The 25,881-nt window shown below is 43.0% G+C and overlaps 1 protein-coding gene across 1 annotated transcript; it reads left to right on the top strand.

The window, feature by feature from the left end:
• The first annotated feature begins 7,440 nt into the window (after positions 1–7,440).
• On the top strand, positions 7,441–25,294 carry siah2l (seven in absentia homolog 2 (Drosophila)-like). The gene is made up of 3 exons (XM_069675957.1): positions 7,441–7,969; positions 20,838–21,017; positions 21,203–25,294. The coding sequence occupies exons 1-3, from the start codon at positions 7,487–7,489 to the stop codon at positions 21,572–21,574; spliced, it is 1,035 nt and encodes a 344-aa protein (XP_069532058.1). The 5' UTR covers positions 7,441–7,486; the 3' UTR covers positions 21,575–25,294.
• The last annotated feature ends 587 nt before the right edge of the window (positions 25,295–25,881 follow it).

Genomic DNA, 25,881 nt, shown 5'->3' with positions numbered 1-25,881 from the left:
TTCAATAACTCATATGTCTCTTTTCTGACCACTCAAAGCTGCTTTTACACTACACGTCACATTCACCCATTCACACGCTCATTCACACGCTCATTCACACGCTGATTCACACGCTGATGGCAGAGGCCTACGTGGCAGTCTCCGATCAGATCTATGACCGGGAGCAGTTTGGGGTTCAGTGTCTCGCCCAAGGACACTTTGACATGTGACGGCAGCGGTCAGGGATTGAACCCCCAACCTTCCTATTGAGAGATGGGTGTCTGTACCGCTGAGCCACAGATGCCAAGGTGCTAGTTGCTCTAGTTCTACTCTCATTATGTTTCTGGAGTAAATATTGCTGCTGCATTAAAGTGTTGCATTTCACTTCCTGTTTGTTCCCAGCTTTGGGACATTACCGCCCAGCATTATGACCCACTGCAGCTCATTGTAGCAGGTTGTGTGGTGTGGCTTATTCTGCTGAGGGCCCAGAAAGGTTTACAAAAGAAGCTCAAGTTTTTGGGTTTTCAGGCAAGGTTCTGATCTGGGCTGGTTTTCGGTTGTCATTGGGCTGGAAGCTGTCAATCTGATCTAAAAGAAGGTTTAGGCTAAAATGATGTGTCTGCTTGTCCGCACTGCCTTTTTCGTTGAAGCCTACGGTTAAAAACGGAGCAGCTCGCTGCGCCTTTTTTTCTACTGTTGTTAAGGCAACCACCGAATCAGAATCCACACACATTTTAAAAAGGACACGTATCTATCGATTATATTTCAAAATGATTTTTAATGGTTATTTTAGCTTAAAAAGTTTTTTTCAACCCATAAAGGAATCCTGCAGTTTACAACAAACATTTAAAAATGTGTTTTTCACTGGACAGGAAGAGGATGCTCTTCTGTTCGATCCGTATGAATAAAACAGTTTGATAAATATAGAGGAGTAAGAAGTGTAATGTTTCACCCTCCAGGTGTATTTGAGTGTAAGCTGCAGAGAGGAGTAAAGCACCTGAGTTAATGGACATATTTACACATAAAGAGAGATGAAACAGAAAAGAAGACACGCCCTCCTCTCTGACTGACAGACACAGCTCCTCCTCCTCTCCTGTGTGACGTCTGTCAGTCTGAAGGATCCAAACACCAACTGCTTAAAAATACATCAGCAAACGTGTTCAGGGAGTTAATAATTGAAGGACAGGTTCGACCACTTGTCTGATTCCTTTGTAACAGGAACCAAAAGCTGCTTGTTCTCTCAACACACCAGGTGACAACTACTTAACTTAACTCCCCCCGTCCACCAACACTCACCCCTCCCCCGTCAGCCGTCAGCCGTCAGCCAGCACTGGTCACCAAACATCATCGAATGTGTCTGAAACAAACAGTTTTTACGTCTTTTAAAGGGAACTCTCTTTGAAGGCACAGAGGCTGAAGCAGGTTACATTTTGGGAGGCAACATGTTGTAAGGATGGCAATGATGCTCTGTTGATCTGAACAAGTCCCCCAACTGAAGCAACTGCACAAGTCATGTGTTCCTACCCTCTGATACGACACACAGAAGAGTCTTCTAGATCAGCGCCTGGCATCAAAACACATACTTATGTCTACATTTTTGTACAGACACACACAGACACACACACACACACACACACACACACGCACACACACACACGGTTTAGAAAGAAGATCATAGTCGATGTTAGAGAAGGTATGCTTGATAGGCTGTTACGTACGGGATGAAAGCGATGCTGCACACATGAACTGAACATAGTAAACACTGACTCCTGGCCTCCTGGGATGAGCTCCTATATTTGTTATCACCCAGACCGCTGGTGGTGGGCCTACAGGGTTAAGCCCAATAGGTAAAGGCTCAGCCAACAGATATTCACCGGCGAGCTTCCCCTCAAGGTTTGGCCCCAGGATGAAGCCCTGGTGTTCCTCTTACCTGGTCGATTTATTAGGAATCTGTTAGTCAGTCCATGTCTGGACCCTCCACTGGGACTAATTTGGCTCGCACAACCGTCTGCGTCATGAACATTATTGTTCACATACTTGTCTCTGCACTAAATGTGTTACTGGAGGATACCTCTAGAGGGCGCACCGGAGAGCTCAGGCTGAATGCAGCTCCCATCACTGCAGAAACAGCTTCTGTGTGTTCGGTGAACACACCGTCTGCACCATCCCCGCTCCGTCTCTCCAACATGTTCCTCCGTGCTCGGACGTAACGCCCCCGGACTTGTTCCCATTTAGTTTTGCAGGTTTCCACGTCGACTTCTAAAACAGAACTTATCTGTCTGCAGCTGTTTGACAGGCATGTTTGTCTCTGTGCAGTGGCAGCGACACATCGTACAGGTGTACATCGTACATAATCGTGGACTTGGTCTATCAGCTGGTCTTCAGAACTTTCTGCCCTTGTTGTCCCTGCTGCTGCGTCGACCCTGTCACATCCCCTCTGCCTCTACACTGCCCCTACTGCTCATGTGCAGACTGCATCTTGCGTTGTCTTGATTACAGAGAACGTGCACAACCGATGCTTAAAACAGACGCAGGGCACGAGTGATGGGCAACCATCATGCTCCCGCGAACACAAACTTTAAAGCAAGTACATCACTTCACATCCCAGGGTCACAGAGACACGCAGCCCCTCCAAAAAAGGTGAAGATTCTTCTAGTGTGGGGGAGGGGCCCATTCGATGGAGCGCTTCTTATGAAGGATAGTGACAGATTTATTCTGTTTTCATGTCTGCTTTTGCCTCTATCCTTTATCTTCTGCTCAACAGTTTGTGAGCTTTACTGCTGTGAAAGAAGTTCACACACTTCAGCCCTAGTTCAAAGACTTCTTCAACATTAGGACCAAAAAAAGTCATTGTGTCGAGAACTAGACACTCGAGATGTAACATCTGTGCGAGAACAAGGCAGACGGCTCCTTTAAAGTAACATCTTCAGGCTTCACTGAGGAATACATCATGCTGCAGAAACAAGAGGCTGAACTCGTCAGTCTTTTTCTCCTGTTTTCTCTTCTTTCCTGACCTGTGACCTCTTTATTGTGAATAAGAAACACACAGTGAGCTGCAGCCAATCAGAGAGCTGCGTGAATAAATAATAGAAATGAAAAGAGAGGTGAGGACATGTAGAGGAGATTAACGGATTAGCAGGAAATAAATTAACTGAGTGAGGACGAAGTCAAAGAGTCAAAACCCAAACAGCCGTCTTTCTTTTGATGATGTCATTTATTTTTCAGATTCAGTTTCATCAACGTGCAAACACGATGTGAGATTTCAAGACACGACGCATTAAACTCACCACTTATCCTTAACCAGTGGGTGCTTGATCCGTAAAGTAATTACTGACACAAAAGAAGACTCCAGGCAATGTGAGGGTACAAGAGGCATAAACAATGAGTCCTTAAAGGTCATTGTTCCTCGCCTCTAAGACCATAGACAGGATTGTTTCCTTAATCAGAGGGCAGCACGCCGTCACACATACACGTGTACTCTGGACTGTTACGACCGGCTCGTGAGAGGAAGTAACATAAACCAGTTTTTCTTGATAAAACACAGTTTATTTATCAACAAAGACGAGCGATGGTTTTACAGTGAAAAAGGGCCTGTGGGTGCTGCACCAATCAATAAACAATTAGAACAAAGAGAGGACTGCTAAATACTAATCTGACTTCACTAACTAAATGAGACTAATCAAAGCAAACATCGTGTGAAACAGCATCCCTGCTCCTAGTGTCTCTAACAAATTAAATTCTACTGTGAGTGTGTGTCACCTAAACGTGTCCCTGGCCCAGTCTAGGTCCCAAAACTCGAGTGCCTCAGAACAACAAAGAGTTCTGCTTAGAACGAATACGTTCTAACAAAGCCGAGTCAAAACGAACGAGAGGCGCAGCGGCGACCTGAACTCGATCAAAGCTGCGCGCCGAATGACGAGCGGGCCAAATCTTTAAAGGGGAAATCTGTCACCCCAAAAGGGCCTTTACACTGTTACCCGACTGTCGCCTTTCCAATAGTTACCACCCCCAAAAACACACCTTTACCTTGTGTCCTCGCCGTGTTGGAGCCCTCAGGTGTCCTTGGCGTGTTGGAGTCCTCAGGTGGGCTCAGTCTGCAGCAGAACAGCTTCTTGTGTTGGTCTGAAGCAGATATTCACGCTGATGGAAAGTTCAGTGACTGTAGTGTTAGTGTTAGTTATGTCTCCTCTCGCCGTTCCTCCTCTACTCTGCTACTCGGGAACAGAACGCTGCAGGAGCCCCATTCGTCAACAGAGCTGTCAATCATGAGGCCACACCCCCTTTTTATATAATCAAATAAGTAATTAAAAGTAAACTTGTCAGAAAAATGAACACTTAGATGTGAATCAGCATGATAAGAACTAACTATAATGACAGAAACCATGTTTGAGAAAAATGTATTTGACGTGCATTTTGATTTTATAGTTTGACTCATGTCCCATCTGTTAACATGGAGGAGGCGGGCTTTATGACCTATACTGCAGCCAGTCAGCAGGGGGCGATAGAGAGGGTTTGGACTCACTTTTAGGGAGCTGTCATGTCGACCATCTTTTTATACAGTCTGTGATCTCAATAATCAGTTGCACAAATGATCCATCTGGTTGTATTTTGGTGCAGACTTGGAGCAGTTTACTGAGAGTTCGATCAGATCTTTAGTTTTCTAACAGATGTTTGGATCATAAATCTGCTTCTTCTTCAGGTTCAGCTCAGAGTCTGTGGTCAGTAAGAAGACCGGATCCTTGACCAGCAGATCAAAAGTTAAACTTTCGGTTCTTCAACAGGAGTATTTTAAAGTCACCACAGGAAGCCGCAGTGAATATGTGAGCGCTGGACTGATGTGATCCTCCACTTCAGCCTCCCAGCTGGCTTTGTTCGTCTTCTTCCTCTTTTCAAACAGCTTTTGTTGGGTGAACTTGAAGGCGTCTGAAGGTTAATTGAGCTGGGAAGCTGCTGTCAGCCAATTCTTTAAAACTCCTCCTGGAAATAAAAGTAACAGCCTCTGAGGCGGGCGGTGGGCCAGAGCTGGACTGAACCGGCCAACAGGAGCCAGAAACAGAGCCAAACTTTAACAAAACACTCTGATAGCTGATGCTCTCACTTCTAAACGGATGGCCTGTTTGGTTTGGGTTATTCAAGATGATGTGACAGCTGCCAATCAAAGTAAACAACTGGACAAAAACTCACTGACAGTAAAATGTGGTTGTGTTTCATCCTTGGTACCTGACATCGCTGATCACAGAACTCACAATCAGATGTCGACCGGAACAAAAGCACAGAAACTCCTCCTCCTCTCCAACACAAACTCACCTGTTCATTAAAACCACTAAAACAAAATCTGTCTCTCCAATGCACGGTCCACACTACAAGATAATCAGGCCGACTTTGGGCCTGATTCCCTCCTTCAGACTAAAGTAACAGGGACGTGTAGAGTGATTTCACTTCCCTCGATCTGCTCAGAAGAACATCGTGGCAGCTCCCATTTCAAATATTAAACATTCAATATTTACGATCTGATATCCTGAGGACAGCCAATCAGGAAGCAAGCTGACTGAAGCAGGAAGCACAACAAACCGCAGCCATGGCGACAAAAGCAAGCATGCAGCATAAAGTAACGTACAGCCCGTGTTCACGCCGTCTCCACCACTTCACCCACAGTTAGTTCTTTTTTCTATCATCACCAATTCTTCCTGCCGTCGTCCGCCATGTTTGTTTACCCTGAAGTCTCGTTTGAGCACCAGAGATTTCGTGAGATTTCCAGCTGTGAGAGTCGGACTCTGGTTGTTGGTGAATAAATCTGTTAGCGTGTGGTGTGCTGTTTGGGTCAGATCGTTGCTCTGCACACACTACAGGAACAAAACTGTTCAATCGATCAGCATCTGTCGTCCTGTGTGGCTCTCTCTGTTAAGATTTTAAACACGTTTTTATGTGGGCCAGCCTGAAGTCTCTTTGGTTGGTCTTTGCAAGCTGTTAGCTGAGCTGTTGCTAATGTTGCCACAGCAAAACTGAAGCTGAAGAGATGAACGTTGCTGCCTCATTTTGAGCCTAAATCTCGTATTCAGTGTGATCAGTGATGATTATAAAACACACATTTGGATTCACCTTCTGTCCACATGTTTGCAGCTGTCTAATAAAGGAAGTGCATCTCAGGTTTAGTGTTCAGGACCTCAAACAGGATCTGGCTGACCTTGAACCAAACGTTAATAAATTCAGCCTGTGGGCCAAAATGTCCTCAGACTGACCGGATTCATTCCTCTTCAGCTGAGTTATTACTGCAGCGAGCATCGAGCCGGAGTCACCAGCTTAAAAGGGAAACCGTCTCACATCACATCCTCTGAGCAGCTTCTGTTTTCACCGACTCATTTCTGATTTTAACGCAGCAGGAAGTCTGAATGGTGTCAAATGAAAGAGCTTATTTGTGAAGCATTTGATTTATTAGATACAGAAAGCATCTCTGAGTCTGAACTGTGCAGATACTCAAACAGAAAATGTTTTAAGCGTTAAGTGAAAGTGAGCGTTTTGTCTCAGAAGGTTAAAAAAAAAGATCATCCATGATTTACATAAATGTAGATGTTGAAATAGAGCAAAGACAGAAATGACTACAGACAAATAGAGAAATAAGGAAAATATAAACAAGATAGATGACACTAATGATCGAGAGGCTGACCAATGTATGCAGGCTGCAAGAGTTATAGTTTACTGTTAGTGAATGTGAAGAGGAAGAAACAGGATGTAATTACACCTGAGTCTCCACTGAGGGGCGCCAGAGATGCATGATTAACCTTGTCTCCTTTAAAGATGCACACTCTGAATTACTGTGTGAAACTGATCTCAGCCGCCCCAGCAGGTTTCAGTAGTGATGCAGATTTAAAAGAGACATTATTAACACTTTGTAGAGTATGTAAAATGTTATTTATCTTTAGTACAGAAAATAATACACACAAGTAAGAGTAGGCCCTATTTGTCATGCAGACTATTATCTTTAAAACTCTGTTAAAATGGGGTTTTCATATCAAATAAGCCTATTTTTAGCATATATTACTTTAATATAAAAGGTACTCATAAGGAAAACGAATTTGGATAAAAAAAAAACTATTTCAGAAACATTTTTTTTAATAAAGACATATATTAACAATAAACTTTATTTATACAGAACACAAACAGTTAAAAAGTGAACCAGGATGTAAACATTTCAGGAGTCAGTCCAAAAAATAAAGTTAGGCTAGATTAAAATTGAACAGAAATAAAGTTTAATACTTTGTTTATAAAATAAAATATAAAGGTATACAGCATATTGCTGCTTTAGCTCGTGCTGCGACTCTTAGTTTTTACTTTCTTTCACTTTGTTGCCAAGCATAACGTAATGATACAGCTCCGCTCTGTGATTGGCTGGGCGCCTTGTCAATCAATGACGCAGCGTCCAATGACAAGCGACGGCAGGCGATACAAACTGGCAGCCGCCATGTTGTGTCTCCGGGGGCCTGGAGCGACGTCCGGTAGTAAACAGTAGATGACGTTACCGCCTGCTCGGCTGCTCGCAGGAAACGGATCGCAGCTGGAAGCCATGAGCCGCCCGTCCTCAGCCGGAGCCGGAGGAGGAGGACTCGGGGCCGGGAAAGCAGGCGGAGGAAAGCACGGGGGGTCGGTTGGCGCCGCTGCCGCCGCCGCAGCAGCAGCAGCCGCGGCCGCAGCAGCAGCAGCCGCCGGTGTGGGCTCTGTGGCCGGGTCGGGGTCTGCTACCCCTACCTCCGTTGTGTCCCTGAGCTCGGCCGGGCTGCCCGGGCAGTCCCCGGAGCTCACGGCGCTGTTCGAGTGCCCGGTATGCTTCGACTACGTCCTGCCGCCCATCCTGCAGTGCCAGGCAGGTCACCTGGTCTGCAACCAGTGCCGCCAGAAGCTGAGCTGCTGTCCGACCTGCCGAGGCCCGCTCACCCCGAGCATCCGCAACCTGGCCATGGAGAAGGTGGCCTCCACGCTGCCGTTCCCCTGCAAGGTAAACCCCGCACACACACACCGGGTCCCCCGCTAACAGAGGACCGTCACGAACACGAGCTAACTGTCCACTTCTGTCCACTTTTCACGCAACTTCCTCATCTTGCAGCAAGCTAGCGGGCGCTGACAGGTGTGTGCGCGTGTCTTGTGACGTCACAGGGATTTTACTAGCACCAAAACAAAACGTGAAGTTTTACTCCGCACTGCTGCTGTCTGAACTTCTTCTTCTTCTTGACAAACCAGCTTGTAGGTGCATTGACTCTTTTCTCTAACGAGCCTGGTGATGCATTAAGAGATTGTGCACAGTTTTTTGTCACACTGTTGTTTTGACAGCAAGGAACCTGTGATTTCACTTTTTTTGGCTGTTACTGATTAATTTTTAAGAAAATAAATGTATCTACTTCGTTTCAGGTAAACTCGGTGTGATTTTGGTTTCACTGTCCTTCAGGGCGTCTTTTGACACACAGATCTGATCCCAGCGCGATTTATTCTGATGAAATCAACATGAACATGAACAGACTGGAGATCAGTTTGTACTTTTACATGTCAGTCATGTAGTGTTGGAGCTGCTGCTCTTCTACATTTACATTTCAAACATGAAGATCTCATCTGCATTCATACACACACCACCGCCGACCTACAGGCCGTGTGTGTGTGTTTATCCATCAGCCTTTGTTCTTCCCTGCTGAGTTTTGTGTTGTCTGACCGATGGATGCAGATATTTGAGCGTTTAAAGACTAAAATGGCAAACAGGAGACCACCTGAGGTTTTGATATCCGTAGTAGGCGTTTGATATTAAAGGCACACAATCTGCAGTATCACAAGTAGCTGCCAACACAGGTGGTGCTCTTCTCTAAAGCTTATGCAACATGTATCGTTTGTTGTGCTTTGATGCAAAGAGATCGCCTCTAATCGTGCTGGATGCTTGTGTTTTTATGTAAAGCAGAGGACAGAGCGAGGTGTGCAACACACTAGCTCCTCCTCTGGGACAAGAAGGTGTACTTACTCCCACTCTGACACATGATCTTATACAACATCTGATAGTAAGTTAGTGAAACTGTAGGCTGTTTATTATTGTTGTAGGAAAAGATTTCTCCATCATGATTTCAATCGCTGACCTACGATCTAATCACAAACCTGACCTTGAACACGCAACTTAACACAAACCAACCGCCGCACATTCAAGAGCAGCTGTGGCCAAAATCTGCTTCTGTTTCTGCTCCAGTGTTCTTGTAAATTTCCACCAGGAGCATGATGGGAAATGATGTCTACAGGAATGTAGTTGTAGTCAATACTGACCCTGTGAGATACTCTGCCTTTGTATAAAGTTTGTGACTGAAATGTGTTTAGGTTTGAGATTATAAACATCAGCTACTGTCTTTAAACGAACCGTTAGCTCTGTCACATGAGAAGGGAGTCTACACTGCCCTCTGGTGGACAGGTGTTTTAACCACGTTGTAACAGATGTTCCACTTGTTCTAAGGAACATATTAATGTGTTTACTCTCCGTTTCATGTTGCAACAACGAGATTTAGCTCAAATTAGCTTAAGGCTAATAGAGTTAGCCTCATCTGTCAGTCGTGAATTGTTCATATGAAAGATGCAGACTATTGATCTGTTGATCAACTGATCGATTGTTGGGTAATAGCTGCATTTGCGTGACAGTGCAGGGCAGTGAAATGCTTCCAAACATCACAAACTCCTGTTAGATGTGGTATAGATTTAACTCTTCCTCTCTCCATCACGCCTGCTGTTGTTGCTCCTGCAGGTCATTAATGTGATGGATGTGATACACCTGAGTGCGCTCTGAACGCTTCATCAGCAGGTCATTGAATTAAAGTGTTTTTTTATGGCCTTTAATCAGAGCTGCTCTCTTCCCTCCCAAACCTCCTGCTACGCTCCCTGAAGCTAACATGACATCATACAGAGAAACTGTGACCTCAGACCCTTTCAGTGTTTGTTTTACTGTAGCTATACTTTTATTGTGAAGGTTTACTTCTCTTATAGAACACGGTTCAGACCGCCTCAGCTCCACTTGAATAGAAGCTCCATTATTATATTGTGACCTTGTTTGTTTCTTGTTTCTTTTGTTTATTACTTTATCTCCGTAGTGACGAACGTGTGAAGGCTTTAAACCTGAATACTAACTTGGCATTCTCTTAACTTATTCATCGTCACCTGACGCTCTCTGACTCCTCTGTCGAGGCCGCTGCAGATCTCTTTCAGAAACGGGTTTCGAGTGACGGCTCGTCTAAACACACGTGTTTCAACACAAACAGTAACTTTATTTAGCAGCCAATAATAAGTCTTCAACTTCACATACAGACATGGAATATTTTATTCACCAATCAGTCGTCTCGTAATCTGAATGAACGTCCACCGGGGAGGAAACAATCATCGCTGCTATGCTAACAAACTACCTACAGCTAGCTTAGAACAGTTAGTATAAGTTAAAGGATTACAGTCGTGATCTATGTTCACCAGAGAGGTAAAGCACTAAACTCCATATTGTCGCTCTGTCTGACCCCACTGAATACAGGAAGTGAAATATTTACAACTCAGGACCAGGATTAGCACAGCTTAGCTTAGCTTAGTGTCAGGATCCCACTGACTCGTTCTGGATCTCTCCGAAGCCCCTTTCACACCTGCACTGCACTCCTGGAAATGTCCCCACATTGGCCAGGTGTGAACGCAAACCGCTGAATGTTTCACCCCGACTTTATGCAGACTTTTTTCTGTCAGTCTCGGGGTGAGCGGGTTTACATCATGTGACCGGTGTGAAACCAGAAGAGCGACACATGAAAGTAAGATTAAAAACATCCGAGGTTGAAGAAGAAGCATCGTTTACAAGACGACGGCAAAGATGTCCTCAGACTGGAGAGATGAAGAGATTCGTCTGGCTGTGAGGGCCGACGACGAACGCTAGTGAGGAAAATCTCCTGCTGCGACGGTCGTGTGTGAAAGGGCAACTCTGGAAAAAGCCTCTTGAAATCGTCAGCAGGACCTCAAGTCTTGTTTTGGTCTTGACTCTGACCTTGGTCGGGTCTTAATGGTGGTTTAAGATGTCTTTCCTACACGTCATGTTGTCTGGATCCACTTCAGTCCTCTTACAGGTTCACTTTGTCTGCTTCGATGCTTATAAACCCACAGCTCTGTGCAGCGGCTTTGATACTCTTGTCACTTGTTTGTATCGTGTAAAGACGCCTCCTCGTCTCTTTTGTCTGCTAGTAAAGTCTTAACGACCTCTCGGTTACTTTCGCCTACATGACTCAGCTGGACACACGGCTTCAGACGCCATGTTTGCTTACCTTCTTCCTGGATTGGGTCCCGAGCTCTTCCTTCCCGATGGCATCACGCAGGTTATGAAAAATCGCTAAGGTGCAGTCTGTCATGGCAAGACAATGACTGACAGTCTTAACTGGCAGGAATATTATGTGATCTAATTAACCAAGACGTTAATTAATATATAAACATGTGACTGGGTTTATAAACAGCATTATCGACCATCGGCTGGACGACGTCTGTCACATGACATGACTTAAAAATGCTCAGTTTCCAGAGGAGGAAACAGGAAAACATGTTTTTATGTCAATGTTAAAAAAAGAAGACGAGAGAAGAGAAAGAAACCTGTGTGTGTGTGTGTGTGTGTGTTTGGGGGAGTCGACAGATGCTGGCAGGAGGAGGAGGAGGAGGAGGAGGAGGAGGAGGAGGAGGAGGAGGAGGAGGAGGAGGAGGAGGAGGAGGATCGTACTCGGCTGAGCGATACTCTCCTTTTATTCTCTCTCTCTCTGCTTTCTTTCTCCCCGCCCCCACTGTGTGTATATATGTGTGTGTGTGTTTCTGAGTGTGTGTGTTCACATGCGTGTGTGCTGCAGCAGCGTCTCGTGACGGTGCTGTGCGGTCGGTTGGAGGGTGAATGTTTTTCTGCCGCTCAGTCAGAGAGAGGAAGAGAGCGGGCGAGAGACGTCTACTGAGAGCAGAGAGAGAGAGAGAGAGTGTGTGTGTGTGTGTGTGTGTCGCTTGTATTCGCCGCTGGTCGGTTTGTCACACGGACAAACGCCACATAGCTCAACAGAGAGTGTGTGTGTGTGTGTGTCGGCATCTGTGACTCTGCTGTGTGTCAGTGTGTGTGTGTGTTTTGGGAGCTTGTTTTTTCACCACAGAAGAAGAAACCAGTTTATTTGTTGTTTTTTCTTCTTCTGCTGCTGCAGCAGGAGAGAGAGAGAGAGAGAGCGGGCGAGCGAGGTTCAGCTGCATTACTGCTGCGTCCGTTTACATTCACCAACAGGAGCTGGTACGTGTGTGTGTGTGTGTGTGTGTGCGTGTGCGTGTGCAGATTGATCTCTGGGTTTGATGGATCGTTAAGTTCTTGTTGGTTTGGATGTTTTTGTATCTTGACTGAACTTAAACGATGGATGATGATGACTGCTGACAGATGCTTCAGATTAATTGATTGTTGTGTAAGTGTTTGTTGTCATCTTTTATTGATTGATCTGCCAATTATATCAGAGGTTAGGTGCTTAATAGTCTCCAGTTGTCACAAAGTAAATTTAAAATCACAAACAAACCGTTTATTTTGCTGTTTAACAGACAAACAGTGAATGTTGTTGCGGAGCAGAGCTGTGTTTGGCAAGAATCTGATGCTTTACTTTCTCATGATGCAGCGGCTACGCTACAACTCATCCCGATGTTTTGTAATACTGTAAGGAGAGCAGTATGTTGTTGTTTGGAAACACTCGCAGATATTCAGTGTGCAGCTTCTTCTCAGGCTGATTAATAAAGTCGGCTAATTGAATAGTTGAAAGCTGATTAGTCGTTGCAGCTCAGTTGTAGATACACTAATGATTAATTAAGTAATCGTTAGCTGCAATTAACATCACTGAGGTAAAATGCCTGACACTTTAGACAGATCAAACTATTAATCAGTTAATCAAAAGTAATATCAATTTAATCACCGATAAAGATACTCATTAGTTGCATTTTTTTTTTCTCCCATCGGCGTGATTGCCCCTGAATGCAACATTCTGCAAGTATGATTGATCGTCTGAACGCTAATTAAAAGACCACCTCAGCACAGAGGTGTTTACATGAATGACTGTGCTTTTAATCAATTGGATAATTGGCAGGAACTAAATGTTGTCCTTTAAAGTGCCGGCCAATCAGCTGCTGATAAAAACAGGAAACAGGATGCCGTTATCGTGTCACGTACTCTTTGTTTGTCTGTTTTTTTTTTTTGTTTAAAAAATGCAGCGCACAAAATAAAAGTTGGCAGGAAATTTAGAGCCTGACTGAATTAGCTGAGGTGACACCTAGCAGACAGCTAGCAGCTCCCAGCTGTCACTCAAAGAGGCCACGCCCCTAATGCTGCATCACTTTAAGCCTTAATATAAAGTAAACAGGTGAGCTGTATAAAGATTCTCCCCGTACAGTTCTCATGAAGAGAGAAATGAGCTATAGAGACCCAAACTGTTTTTTGTACCAGGCTGTAAACATGTTTATTTCTGCTGTAAAGTTTAACATGGGGCTCTATGGGGACTGACTCGCTGCTGGAGACAGCCTCAAGTGGACACCAGAGGAACTGCAGCTTTTGGCTTTATTTCTCAGCCCTACATTGTAGAGATGTTGAGACGACCACTTGGTTTCACATTAATGCGGTAGTAGTTCATGATACAAGATGCAGCTCTGTAGAACAATGTGGCTCAATGCTTCTGCTATTTATATCTGTACATTTATTCACAGACGCTTTATAAATCAGTGCTGGAGTCTGTAGTTTAGGTCGTTGTCCGTTGTCAGACTAAATCCTCATGTGGACAAAGTGAACGTCGTGTATCTTTCAGAGAGCGACCTGGTCCTTCCTGCAGCCTCGGGTCGTGCTGCTGTGGCGTTTTAATCTCTGATATTTGATCTCCACGTGGCTCTGCGGTCTGTCTGAACAGCTGCTGACCGGCTGCTGTCTGTTTCACTCCTCCGGCCTGTCTGAGGATGTACGGAGAGCAGAGAGGGACAAGCGATTCCAATAACTCCAAGTTTAACTCCACAGTCTAAAGCACGTTGTTCTTAACGTTTAGCTCTCAGATTTTCTGGTGTGACATGTTTCCGAGAATATAATTGGCAGATTAATCAATGATATAATAACTTCTTGTTGAATCTGTACTCTGAAGTTTTGCCGGAGCTGTTGCCACAGTAAAAGTTCTTTAACCTGAAAACAGTGCGGATAATTGGCCGATACACCAGAAACAAGAACTGATATTAAGATATTATTTTAACCAGAACTAAAATCAGAGAGTTGAACAGATACATGAATACATTTAGGAACTATGGCAGCATTTCTTTGGGTTTTTTGTAGCCTTCATCCAGGAGTGTGTACAACGTACTACTCCTGTAAACATGAATTCAAACTCACTGAAGTGAAATCTTGTCAGCGACTTGTGAGCCACCTTAAAAATGGACGCTAATGAAAGTTAAGTAACAGAAAACTAGCGCTAAATGGACAAAAAATATCGGTTCATAATTTAAAGTAATACAAAGATTTGAATTTTCCTTTCTTTTATTTTAGTTGATCGCCACACTAAACTCCTAACGGACCGTAGTCCCACATTTTACTTGTTAAACGTGCTTTCTGTCGGCTAAACATTTAACATGACTGATTTCTTCATGTTTCAAGTCATGTTGTTATTTTAACTAAACGGTGTCTGGATCAGAAGTTATCCCAGAAACGAGCTGAGCTGAAGCTGGCAGCAGCTCGGCTCACAGCACCTGAAGCTCCACCAAAGGTCATTATAGAAACACTGATTTCTAATGTGAAGCTGCTTTATTCAGCGTTTACTGGCTTTAATCGCTCGCCTTGTTTGGTTTTGCGAGGAGGACACCTGTGAGGATAATTTGGCTCCCTTTAAAAACACTGAACATCGACGGGTCGTTTTGATACTTGGTCTGTACGGGCAGATTCAACTGACAAAATGAGACTCTTATTTATTTAAACATGCACAGCTTGTAAGTCGCTAACAAGATTTCTTTCCATCCAAAGACTCCTCTGCAGGATTCTGGAGCAGGTTTAGCTGGAAGTGAAGCAGATTTACCTTAAAAAGATCAAAGAGCCGGCTGTGTTTCTGACACGAGGAGATCATTAAATAAAACTTCAAAGTGAGATCTGTTTTTAAACATGTAGCTCTGTGGGAGAGTGAACGTGTCTCTGCTGGTGTCTGGGCTAAAGGTTTGGGAGTAATCAGGCCTGTGTGTGTGTGTGCGTGTGTGTCAGCAGTGTGTGTGTTCGATGCTGTGTCCGGCCTCCTGCCTGCCTCTCCTCAGGGAGCTGGCTCAGTGGCGCTGCCTGCTGGGCTGGCATCGCCACCACGGGGTCGGTTCATCTAGCGCCCCAGGGCTAACCGCTAACACAGGACAACAACAACAACAACAACAGCAGGGGTCAGAGGTCAAAGGCAGAGCCAGTCGACCTGTCGGCCGCACCAAACCGCTGCCCGGCAGCCAGGTGAGTCGTGGTTCTTAAAACATCAGCCGGTCCCGGTGTTCTTCTTCTGTGGTGGATTTGAAACCGATCTGAACATGACGTGACCGCTTGTTTGGCTGGTCATATAAAGGAGCATTTGTTTTAGTTCCTTTAAACGCGTCTCATGCAGCTGGTCTGACGTTACGATGCAGCTTGAGCTGAGCGCGATCAGAGAGCGTCCTTTAGAAAGAAGTTCCAGGTGTTTAAACATCGGTCGTGTATTTGTAGGTTATTATTCCTCATTACATGTGTTCACCTCACCAGCAGCTGACGTGTTTCAGACCCAGAGTTTTGTGCTAATTAGCAAATCTGAGCATGCTAACACAGTAAGCGAAGCTAAGTAAGCTAACTGCTGCACATTATCATTTCCAATATTTGTCCAAATTTGAGACGTGCCATGTAAACAGAATATGAGGAGAATATCCCGATTAAGACGTGGATATAATAATCAGGGTTAGGAGCTTTCTTTTGACATACAGGGCTTTGAGAATATGAGTCTCGGTTTGGGTCCTGCGTTTTGTGACAAACAGCGTCTTGCCTGTTTACAGTCGGCTCTGTGCTTTCTATGGATTCTTCATGCATATGCAGATATCTGAGATCAGTGAGGTGTAAACAGTTTTGAAGCAGGGGTGGAGATGATGCAGAAAACGGCCGTACTTTTTAACATCCTGAACGATGCTAACCTTTTCTAAAGGGTGGTTCGACGGATGAAAGAGGACGGCTGTGTTTGTCCAAGGACGTTCACATTTATGTCAAGCACAGTATGTAAATGGGAATATTTGAGTAATATTCAGTTTTGTTTTCCATATAAACAGCTTGATGGGAATCTTGCCTTTGTGCATATTTCAGGCCCGTATGTGTAAAACGACAGGGTGAAGAAAACTGTCTTCCTTCTCGATGACACTCGGCTAAGACTGCGTTTCATTTTTCCTGAGTCGTCGTATTCACTCAACCCCAGTAACATCGTGCCAAGAGAGACGTTCAGGTCGCAGAGATGGAAGTAAAGAGGCTTCATCCTGTGACCGACTCCATCTGTTTAAATCCTCTGATTAATCTGATTATTGATCTGAAACAAACCGACTCCACTGATTTCCCGCCAATGAAAACTCTAAACCGCTCTGAACCTGAGGGTGATGGAGGGAATCTTTTTACCTCTAACCCATTTACCAGCCTGTCTCACCACACACACGCGCGCACACACGCGCGCACACACGCGCGCGCACACACTCGGTGCTTTTAGCCTGATTGGTATTGATCGCGGCTCTGCAGAGTGTTTTCTTGCTGGTCTGCAGCTCTGATGGATCTGAGCAGGTTCAGGGTGATGTTTAGTCTTGCTTAAAGATGCTGCATGTGTCCACAGCTGGTTTCTTTAACGAGGATGTTTCGAGCTGTTCATGTGGTTTTATTCTTAGGACTTGTGTGTGTTTATTGTTGGATCAGAGAGACAGAGGGTGGTTCAGGATTGGAGTTATTTAAACCTCAATTACAGCGAGTTGGATTGACTGCTGTTGTTTTATCTCAGGTGTGTTAAAGGATGTTTGATTGTCATTTATAAACTGTGTCTCCAGACAGAAGTTTATTTTTACACTGTTAAATGTCTCACTCAGTATGTATCTGGGTCACTGTTCTTTAAAAGGATCTATTTTAAGTGTTTGTGTGAAGATAACGTCTTCTATTCAGCCTCCAGCAAAACTTGTTCAAACAGCTGCAGGAGATCGCTGTTTGTTTAATCCTGTTTAAATCGATCTAAAATAAAAACCATAATAGTTAAAGCCTTTATTCTTTTTGTATCTGAAAACTAATGTTCATGTCTATTGTGGGATTACATTAGTTGCAGTTTTAAACAACCATCTCCTGCAGCCAGATCCTGTTTGTTTGATAGTATCACACTGAGCAAAAACACCAATTTAGGGGTTGTATTTGTATTGTAGATTAAACCATTGAAACATCTTTACACTGCTCGTGAAAAAGAAATAACCTGATACGGGCAGAGGTCGACCAGAGTTAAAATCAGTGTTTTTCTGAATGGAGTCTGGTGTGTCTGCAGAGAGCGATGTAACGTCTGTGTGTGGTTAAAACAATCATCTTCCTCTGTAACATAAAGGTCTATTTTTGTAGGGAACCTTTCTGTAATGTTGTCACACACTTAGAATAACAATCTGAGCCTGTCAGTGGAAACAACAAGAACTTTTAGTGGACGACCTTTGACCCATCAAGGATTATGTTGCAGCCTTACAGCCTGTTTGACTGCTGCAGGATGAACACATCTACTGGAGACTTTCAAAACTTTTTAGAACCAAAAAAAAAAAAATGTTAAAAATAGTGTGCAGGCTTAAAAAGGACCAGGATGACCCTTTAAGCTCTTAGTAATTTAAAAGATGTGTAAACAGAACCATGACATTTTTCCCTTGAATTTCCTCTCGCATAGCTCCAACCTGTAGAAACAAAGTGTGCCATACGTTCCTACAGCAGTGGTTAGTTGTCTGATCTGAATCCCAGAAAGATGAGCAGCCGTTTGGTTTGCATGGATACACTGTTGTTGTGTTGCAGTCTGCTGCCCTTTTCAGGAAGCTGCTGCTGCCGCTGCTGCGTTGTGACCTGCAGCTGATGAATATTTAATCAGACCACCAGTGAACCTGCAGCTGTGACACCTCCCTCTGTTTCAACACATGACTTATACATCAAACCGATGATGATATTATTCTAGTTATTTGAGGGTTTTAACGTTGCAGGTTTTCCAAGTTTTCTCTTCTTTTTTAATCGGTGTACAGACAGGTGTGTAGAGACAGGTGTGTAGAGACAGGTGTGTACAGACAGGTGTGTACAGACAGGTGTGTACAGAAAGAATCAGTTTTAATATAGATCAAAGCACAAGAAATGGGAAACAAAATAATGAAAGATAAAGCTATACATATATACAAATATATAAATATTTTTGATATAAATGTGAATATTTTTTTTAATATTTCAAATGTGTATATACATATATAAAAAATAAACTAATTCATTAAAATACATATAATTATCATTTATTTTGTGTCTTTGTATTTTAACATCACTTTATTATTTTATATCTTTATTTTTATCTCGATATTGAATATATACATTTATAATTTTCTTTTTACATATCAAACTTCTAATTTAAATTTTCTTATTTTTTCCAATATTTATCTTTTTTTCATATTTTTCATATTTATTAAACATTTATAATGCCAAAAAGTTTTCTTCCCTAGTGCCTACAATATGTATAAATACATATGTAAAGAAAAAACGAATAATAAATGAAAATTAATATAATAATCATTTATATTTCCTCTAAATTTCTGCGTTATTATTTAATTGGATTTCTCTTTTGGTATAATATTTTAAGAATATTCATTTATTATTTACACATGCAGTTTCGAAAAATGTCTTAAATATTTTTTAAATATGTTTTTTATGTTTCTATTGACTTTTTTTTTTACATTTTTATGTTTACATTTTCTTCTACACTTTCATCTATCCGTCTATCTTTCCTTTTGTTTTATCCTTTACATATTTCTAATGTATTTTTCTCTTTATATATCAAATTATATTATTTACTTTTTTATTTCTCTTATTTCCACAATATAAAAAAATGTCCTAGTTGTGATTATTTTTTGCTCTTTTTATGTTCCCACTTGTTTCCTTATTTTTTCTTATATATTTTTTTTGGCACTCCTGTGTGTCCATACATTTGTCATTTATAAAAAAAGCCCCCACAACTATTCTAGTAGAAACTTCATTGGAAAGTCTTAAATATTTAGTCTAATGTAAGTCACAGTCCAGTTGCATTGTGGGAAATGTAGGATCCAGTGTGACCCCATAACAAGGGACAAACAGTCGGGATATTTTCACTTCTGTTGGCCCGATTGTGATCATCATCATCATCATGTCCTTTACAGTCTGGGAAAGGCTTTACCGTTAAGTTTACAGATGCAGCTTCATTTATTTATGAATGTAGTTTTATATTATTTATTTTCATTCATTTATTTTGTGTGTGTTATAATTTTTTAACTTTCCGGAAGCCCCCCAGAGGACAGTAACCAGAGGATATATGGTCGTGAGCCGATGGGCGCTGCGATTGTAACATGAGTGGTTACGTCTCCTCTCTGATCTGGAGCACACAGCTGGTGGATCTGTGTTCTGTTTACATGTGAATATTTAATGGGTTCACTATGGACACAGAGCGCCTGATGTCATGTGATGCAACACATTGGTCTGTACTCGGTGCCCTGACCACAGATAAAGATACTCTCGACATGTTGTGCAGTTCAACAGTTTGTGTGTTCGGGAGTTTTTGTGTCTTTATTTTGATTTCAGATTTGTTCTTTTGTTCTCTGATCTCGTCACAGCTTGAATTTATCCTGACGACAAACCGACCAATCAGCAGGCTTCTTCTTGACACGCTGCGATCAAAGTGAAACTGATTGAGATTTCTGCTCATCTCTCTGTGTCTCTCGCTCTCTCTGATGTTCAAACAGCATCTCTAACGACGCCTCCTTCCTCCCCCGAGTGTCTCTCTGTCTTTCTGAGCTCCTCGTCGCCTCGCTGTTTTCACACCTCATTTACTCCCCCTCATCAGTGCTCCCCCTCATACTCGCTGCAGGCTGCTCCTCTATCTGTGGGTGCTGTGTCGTTCATGATAAAATAGAGGGGGAGGAGGGGAGAGAGGGGGAGAACCCCTTCACTGTGACCTTCAGCAGCATCTCGGCTCAAATTTGAGGAGAAAGCTTAATTTATAAAATCTCTGAGGACGTTTTTATTTCACAGCTTCATCTGGATCAATCAGAGAAAATCTATCGTTCAAACAAAAATACCTTTTATTTTGAAAATATGTAGCTCATTGGAATGGAGTCAGAAGAGTGACGTAAAAAAATAAATCTGTAAAAGAAAAAGAAAAGATGAAGTGAAAAATATAAAGAAAGGAAAAAGGATAATAATAGTGACACGACTAAGGACATTATGTATATTAATTACATTATATGTATAATTTTTTAAATGGTTACAAGTTAAAAGTTTTAAAGTAATAAAAAAATGATTAAAGATATTTTTTGAATGCCAATTTTTTTAATGCCAATTTTTTTTCGTTTGATTACGTTGCTAGATACATGTTTTTCTAGTAAGCTTATATATGTTAGCTAAGATGCCAGACAACAAAATAGTTTTGCAGCTTTGTGTGTCCTATGGGCTCATGCTGTTCTTACACATATACTGTATTTGTAATTCATCCACAGACGTGGTTGTTTGGTTAATTTAAACTGTGACGGTATTTAACCAAAACACTGCAGTCTAATTAACCTTTAACCCTCGACCCTGCCTTCTCCCTGTCTCCTCCCTTCAGTACTCGTCGGCCGGCTGCCTGCTGACTCTTCATCACAGCGAGAAGCCAGACCACGAGGAGGTGTGTGAGTTCAGGCCGTACACCTGTCCGTGTCCCGGAGCCACCTGCAAGTGGCACGGCTCGCTGGAGGCCGTCATGCCTCACCTGATGCACGCACACAAGTCCATCACCACGCTGCAGGTCAGACGCTACACGTTATAAACTCTCAGGCTTTTTTATGCTGTGTTCAGGGGCAACAGGAAGTGGATTGTTTCAAGTACACCTTTCTGTGCTGCATTCATTAAAATGAAAGTCCAGCCACATCAATAAGAAATTGGCTGCAAAATAGTTTTTATTCTGCTCTAAGACGCTCTCTTTGTCTGCAGGGGGAGGACATCGTGTTCTTGGCGACGGACATCAACCTGCCGGGCGCAGTGGACTGGGTGATGATGCAGTCATGTTTCAGTCACCACTTCATGCTGGTTCTGGAGAAGCAGGAGAAGTACGAGGGCCACCAGCAGTTCTTCGCCGTCGTGCTGCTCATCGGCACCAGGAAGCAGGCCGAGAACTTCGCCTACCGCCTCGAGCTCAACGGGAACCGGCGGCGGCTCACCTGGGAGGCAACGCCGCGTTCCATCCACGACGGCGTAGCGGCCGCCATCATGAACAGCGACTGCCTGGTGTTTGACACCTCCATCGCACATCTGTTCGCCGACAATGGCAACCTGGGGATCAACGTGACCATCTCCATGTGCTGACGGAGCGGTGAGGCGTTTACAGAGGACTGATCACACAGCAGAGACACGATGCAGGGTCGATTTTAGGAGCAACGGAGGTGTCGAGCTCACCTTCTGTGCTTACAGGGACTCCTATAAACGTCCTGCCGTGGTGGCGATGCACCTGGAGTCCCTTGTGAGGACAAAACTTTCAAAGCTGCGTGAAGAGAAACTTTTCAAAGGCTGGCTCCCCGTTTATCTCTAAGGGTTAGGACAGAAAAAGTAGTCCCTCTGTTTGTCGATTAAACACGAAGGAAAGGCGAATAAATCTCCTCCAGTGAAGAGCGTCGAGCCGGCTGCTTTGACCACCACCTGTCAGGCTGGACTCAGACCGAGCTGTCCTCAGTTTGTCCTCCGAAAATGAAAAGTTCTTGGTCTGAAACAAACATCAGGTCCACAGGTCTCCGCCACTTTCCTCTGACTTCCTGTCGGGTCGTTCACAATATTCTACTTTCTGCTGCCCTGGTTCATCCTCCATGAGTCTCCTCATCCTCGGACTGTGAGGTTTTCTTTGGAGCTACACTCAAACATTGGCTGATGTTAGCTTATTACAGATTTCTCAGTTAGTGTTGTGTTTGTCAGCTGTTCGTCCCACGCAGTTTATCTTGGTCATGATTTGAAAAGTACAAACTTAAAGGACAAAATGGCTGTTTGTTAAAATAATGTCTGATACCATGTCAGATAAAACTCTCAAATATTCACCATATTCACATGGCGGCAATTTCCCTGTGACGTCACGCTCGGGGAGGGCAGTTTAAACTGCGCTGATGTTGTCAGTCTGTTTCTGGTTTGAAAATGGTATCGATGTATAAAAATCGCTGCCCATTTGCTGCTTCTTCATTGATCAGCAGCTGAAAAGATGGAGACTGAACATTTGGCCATAATTAAAAAAAAAAAAGTATTTGATAAAAGTCCAAACCGCTCATGTTAGCATTCAATCAAAGCTTAGCCATCAGAACTGTTAGCTAGCTAAGAATACCATTAGCAGGTAGCTAACCAAAGTAACTTGCATGTTATCTTGGAATTTAAATCTGTCCTATTTTTGTCTGTCAAACTGTAATTTTAGCTCTGAAGTGGTTGCTTGCTGTCGTTAGCTGTTGTCTCACGGTAGCTAATTGATGATCATCTTTGAGTATGGTCTAAATTCCCTCCTGATTTTCATCAATTCTCTTTTCAGTTGCTGATTATTTGGAAAGCAGTCAACTGATTTCAGCAACGGCCTCAAAAGTACTTTTAGTTTTCATCAAAGCTGCAGTTGTATCTGTTAACTCTCTGTATAGATCACCATAATGCCCACAGGTCCCTGAACCCACCCTTAGGGGATTAAGAACTGCCCTCACAGGTGAGCCATGTGTTTGATATTCTCTGTATGAGGTACAGACGAGTAGAACTTACAGGAAATAGACACATAAAGCTGTGGACCGGCTCCAAATGCCTCGACTCTACTGCTGACAAAGGCTGCTGGCAGTAACAGTAAAGCAGAATTATGTGAACACACCTGGAAAAGGTACTGGAAGAAGCAGAGCAGTGGGCTGAGCGGCTCGTTTGCTGCGGCAGCCATCAGTTAGACTCCGGCCGTGGACGGTGACTGACAGTCTGACTCTCATGTTTTTGAGACTCGTCTGTCACATTTTGGAAGTCAGTGTTTGACCTCTGTGGGAACAGCTGAGCTGTGGAATCCGGTTAATCCTCAGACCTTCTTTAATCTCAGATAAAAGCAGTGAAATGGAGGACTAATCCTCCCGCCCCTCTTCCTGCAGTCTGTTTAGCCGCCAGCGCCTTACTTTTCTACCGCCGACCTCCTCTTCTTCCTGTTTGAGCTCTTTCTGAGGGAGTCTTGGTGCTGATGTGGTTTTAACCACTGAAAACCTGCCCAGGGAAAAGCAACTGAGACTCTTTTGCAGAACTGATGAAAGAAAAATGTATTTTAAAGAAACTGTTCACACTGACCTGATGGACGGACATTAGTGTCTTCAAAGACTCGTGTGGGTGAAATAAAAGACCTCCAAACATTCCTTGTCTCTAAACCTTTGTAGCAACTGACCAGGAAGAAACCAACTTCACCAGATACCTCTGACCACAGACACGTCTGTAACTCAACCGCAAACCCCTCAGACCTCAGCCGCGTTTCCTCTGTTTGTTTAGCAAAAAAAAAACTAAACAGAAAAATTCTACTAGATCGCTCTGTAGTGATTTGCAAGAGACTTACCAAAAGTAGGGATGCAACGAGGCATGGATCTGGTCTCAGAGATAGAAGACACAAAATGTACTAATCGGCTTAAAGTCGCACAAATTGTAGGGACAAAATGTCAAAACTACTGTCAACAACAGGAGGGGACTTGTGCTAACATAGCAAGTGCTAAGCTAGAAAGCAAATTACTCCTAAAAGAAAAGCTATTGTTAGCTACCAATCAAACAGATTTGTCTCGCAAATGTTCTTGCTAGGTAACCGTCAACTGCCAGTTACCTCTGTTTTCTCACAGCCATCAATTAGTTAGCCAAGTCTAGCAAGCTAATATAGCTTAGCCAAGATGTTGATGTGTTAGCAAGTTTAGGTAAGCTACGGCTAGGTTAACGTGCACGTGCGTCGCTTCTAGCAAGTAAGACATTAATTACTACTTACTAAATCTTGACAAAGCTACATCTTGGCTAAGTAGTGTTAGCTTGCAAGATAACTTTGTTTTCTAACAAGCTATGGTATTTAGACAAGTGATTTCTTAGAGCTAACAAATTAACCTTCTGACCAGGATGTTATTTACTTGGCTAAGTCTTGGCTAGATCTTGGCTAAAGTACATTAGCTTTCTAGCTAACTTTTTATATCTTAGCAAAGACATTTATTAATAAGCTAACTGCTAAAGATATATTAGCAGAGATGATAATTAGCTAGCCAAGTCTCGGCTGAGATAAGTTCGATCTAGCAAGCTAGCAAGTAAGATCCTCATTAGTTAGCTTACTGTTAATTAAGCTAGGACTTGAATGAGATACATTAGCTTGCTAAACAACTTTGTTTTCTAGCAAGCTAGGTGTTAATTAGCTACATTTTAACAAAGCTACGTTTGGCTAAGATTACGTTGCTAGATACATGTTTTTCTAGTAAGCTTATATATGTTAGCTAAGATGCCACAGACAACAAAATATTAATGCAATTAGCTTTACTTCCACTGTAAACTAACTGTAGGGAGGACTAATGATCCTCTTCTTTGCTGTAACAGGAAACTTTAAACTACATTTATTAGGTCGAACTGATTAAAATAGGATCCTACCTGTTCCTAAATGCTAAATGAACATTTTCAGTGCATTCAAACCGGTTGTTTGGAGAGTCAAAGAGGGGAAGAGATCGACTTACTGGTGGAGATAGTGACGGTATGAACACACCTGTAATTTATGGACTCGCACAGAGGAAACGCTGCTCTCTAATAATCACTTCCACTTTACAACCCGCCGACTTTCTATGAAATGTTTAAAGATATTGTAAAAGTTATAATGACAGTTTATATTTTCTAAATCCAGAGACTGCTGCATTTATTCCTGTGCTGTTTTGGACATGTATTTGTGTTAGCGTTTGCTCGGCTGTACAGAGATTTTCAGAGTAATTTTCTAAAGTGTTTCTGATATTGTTGTTAACTCTCCTGTTCTGCTGTCTGCTGAAATGTCGCACCCTGAGATCTGTACCGGGATTAAATAAAGACGAGGAAGACGACCAGGCGCAGTCAGAGTGTGTCCAGTTAATTCCTCTTGGTGTTAAACGTATGAAGCTATAACCAACACTCAGTTTGCATAAAGACTTGAAATGCTATGCTCACTGATTAGCATGTTATCTTGTTTGCATAACATTTCAGACACCGCCCTGTTCTAATAACCGTTTCTGGACATGATCACCTGTAAAACTACAAATAGTCATTTTTACTATTTAACTTTTCTAAGTATTATATGGATTCTGTTAACAGGTTATCAGTGAGCTAAAGCTGAGCTGGGAGGCGTGTTTTGTTTGGAAGGGGCCAGGCTAGCTGTTTCCCTTTGTTTCTAGTCTTGATGCTAAGCTAATTTCCTGCTGGCTATAGCTTCATATTTACCTTAGAGAGACGAGCGCACATGCAGTACAAATGATGAATAATTAATGACTTTTCAGCCACTGGTTTACATTCAATCAGATTCATTTTAATTGGCAATTAACCGACTGTTTAGCTCCATGACTCTAAAGCTCACACGTCAGAAGACCATCAGCCTCAACTGTACTTGTGTTCGGTGCTAATTAGCAAATATTATCATGCTAATGTAGCAATGTGGG

Source organism: Semicossyphus pulcher, unplaced genomic scaffold (genome assembly GCF_022749685.1).
Source record: "Semicossyphus pulcher isolate SPU_LCO1_2020_fin unplaced genomic scaffold, fSemPul1.0.p SCAF_10, whole genome shotgun sequence".
In the NCBI taxonomy this organism is placed as follows: domain Eukaryota; kingdom Metazoa; phylum Chordata; class Actinopteri; order Labriformes; family Labridae; genus Semicossyphus; species Semicossyphus pulcher.
Note: the sequence above shows the minus strand (reverse complement) of the source record. Positions and strands in the feature narration are given on the sequence as shown.